The 2591-nt window shown below is 37.9% G+C and overlaps 1 protein-coding gene across 1 annotated transcript; it reads left to right on the forward strand.

Moving 5' to 3' along the window:
* The first annotated feature begins 958 nt into the window (after nt 1–958).
* Nucleotides 959–2057, forward strand: LOC124891620 (F-box/kelch-repeat protein At3g23880-like). The gene is made up of 3 exons (XM_047403338.1): nt 959–965; nt 1174–1563; nt 1645–2057. Exons 1-3 carry the CDS (start codon nt 959–961, stop codon nt 2055–2057), a joined length of 810 nt encoding a protein of 269 aa, XP_047259294.1.
* Nucleotides 2058–2591: the final 534 nt, after the last annotated feature.

A 2591-nucleotide genomic window follows, 5' to 3' on the forward strand; every position in this document is an offset into this window, starting at 1 on the left:
ATGAAAGATCCTCAATTTTTTACTTTACATTGTCACAATTCATGTAATGGAAGGGAAGCCTTGGAGTAACTGGTAAAGTTGTTGCATGTGATCAGGAGGTCACGGGTTCAAGCCTTGGAAACAGCCCCTTGCAGAAATGTAAGGTGAGCTACGTACCGGGCTGCCTTTTTTTGTCACAATTCATGTAATAGTATTTTATTATAAGAGTTAATCCATTTTTTTTAAATTTTGATCTAATTTTTTTTTGTTTTATTAAATATAATAATCAAACATCGCCGAGTTTGAATTTTTCATATATTTGAACAACCAAGTTTAATTAATACCTTATCATACCAAAAGTGGGAAAATAAAAAAGAAAGAGGAAAATACCATATCATATTAAAAGTAGGAAAAGATTAAAAATCTTTCAAAGGAAAAATTCTAAGCACTTAAATGAAAGCAAATAGAGAAAAGTAAGCTTTAAAAATGAAACAAAAGCCAAATCTTTTGAAAGGTATCTTTTTCCTTTTGTATTATTTTTTTTTGTGTGTGTGTTCTTGTAATGTCATTATCTGCGTTTGCTTGTATACACCTCGACTATTCACTGATTTAAACTCGGCATGCCAAAACTTTAGTTGACAAAGAATGTGCACCAGACCACCCTTTGCTTTCCGTCCATGCAAGACTTCGATGGCGAAGCTGAAAAATCGTACTATATAAAGAAGGTCAATTATTTTTATATATGTATATATGGTAGATGTTGAATGTGGCTAAACTCTGCATACCAAAACTTGGATGGAACCATGGGCGGAGCCAGGGAGAGCTCGAAATTTACACATATCTTAAGCCAACTTTTTTTATTTTTTTCGTTTATGTATATATATGTAGATGTTGAGAAGGGGGGGGGGGGGGCTTGGAGTAACTTGTAAAGTTGCCGCCATGTGACTAGGAGGTCACTGGTTTGGAAACAGTGGTAGAAATGCAAGGTAAGGCGGTGTACAGTACACTCTTGTGGTGTGGCCCGACCCTGCGCATAGCGGGAGCTTTAGTACACCGAGCTGCCCTTTATGTATGTAAATGTTGAGTTCGCTTAGTTTCTTTGTATGTTTAGTTCGTTAGAGTTTGAGTTCCCTTGCTGAAAATCCTGGCTTAACCACTTACTTCATTGCGCTAACCAAAATTTTTGGATTGTAGGGAAGAGAATTGTGAAGCGTTCAAAGAAGATGGATGTTGATGGGACGATGGAAGTTCACTTGCAAGAAGAAATAATTATGGATATTCTCAGCAGGCTACCGGTACTGTCTCTTCGACGATTTAAATGTATTTCGAAGTATTGGATGACATTGATATCCGAGCCTTACTTTACATTGAAGCATCTCAATCATGCGAAGAATAACCAAAATTCTCAAAAAATTCTTGTTCTTCATGGAGAGTTTCCCTTGCATTGTTCTTCTTTATCATCGGCTTCTTTATCGTCAGTTCGATTGGCTGAGGATGTACGAAAACTTGATTGGCCTTCTAATCCTAGACCATGGAGGTTCAGAATGTATTGTTGTTACGATGGCTTGGCTCTTATCAAGTTACGTGATTATCCTCAGTACGCACGAGCCATACTTTTGCTATGAAACCCCTCCACGAGAGAATCAATAGTACTTCCTTGTACAGAATTTTCACTGTCAAAAGATTACTCTTGCGGACTGGGATATGACTCGACTAGTGACGACTATAAGATCCTTAAGATTGACGACACAGCACATTGTGAAATTCTGACGCTGAAAAGTGGTTCCTGGAGGAAAATTGATAAACGTCCTGCTGGTGTTTTCCCTGTGTTGTCTGATACCGAAGATTCTCTGGCATTTGTACATGGCACGTTTCATTGGCTTGATTCGTCACTGGAAAAAACGTTGATTTCATTTAGTATTTCAAATGATATGTACGGAGAGATACCGTTGCCTGAAGGAATGTCCTTGGTTTTCAACATGAATCGTATAAATGGTGCTTCGGCATTGGAAGGAATGCTTTGTGTATATTCTACTCATATTCGTCGAGGATCCACACATTCAAGTTATGGATACTGAAAGACTACGATGTCAAGGAATCTTGGAATCGATTGTTTACTATACAAGGTACTGATCTTTATTCAATACCGAAATACAAGTTTTCAGATGGTGAAGTGTTACTCCGTTGCAGAGATTTGGAATGTGGTTCTGTATTTAAGATATCGAAAGAATCATCGCGCTTATGGCCTCAATCTGTTTCGGAACCTCTTCAGGACGGATTTGTTTATACAGAAAGTATGATCTCTCCGAAATTACTTGCTTAGTATTTACTGATCAATTCTTCAACTTTCTGGTGCAGAGTAGCTAGAAGTTGTAGTATTATTTTTCTTGAAATGTTACGTGCTTAAGCTGGCCCGAACATTATGGTTATTCAAACAACTGTCCATGATCCGTGGGGATCGTATATTAGTATGTCAAACTTGGTGATTTACGGATTATGTCTCCGTAGAGCATATGATGTCAATAGCCCGAGGTAGATCACACAATGGGCTAGGGTGGCCGAGGATGTTCACCCGAAACCCCATCGGCAAATACTATTATATATAAGATATT

Source organism: Capsicum annuum, unplaced genomic scaffold (genome assembly GCF_002878395.1).
Source record: "Capsicum annuum cultivar UCD-10X-F1 unplaced genomic scaffold, UCD10Xv1.1 ctg3880, whole genome shotgun sequence".
Classification (NCBI taxonomy): Eukaryota; Viridiplantae; Streptophyta; class Magnoliopsida; order Solanales; family Solanaceae; genus Capsicum; species Capsicum annuum.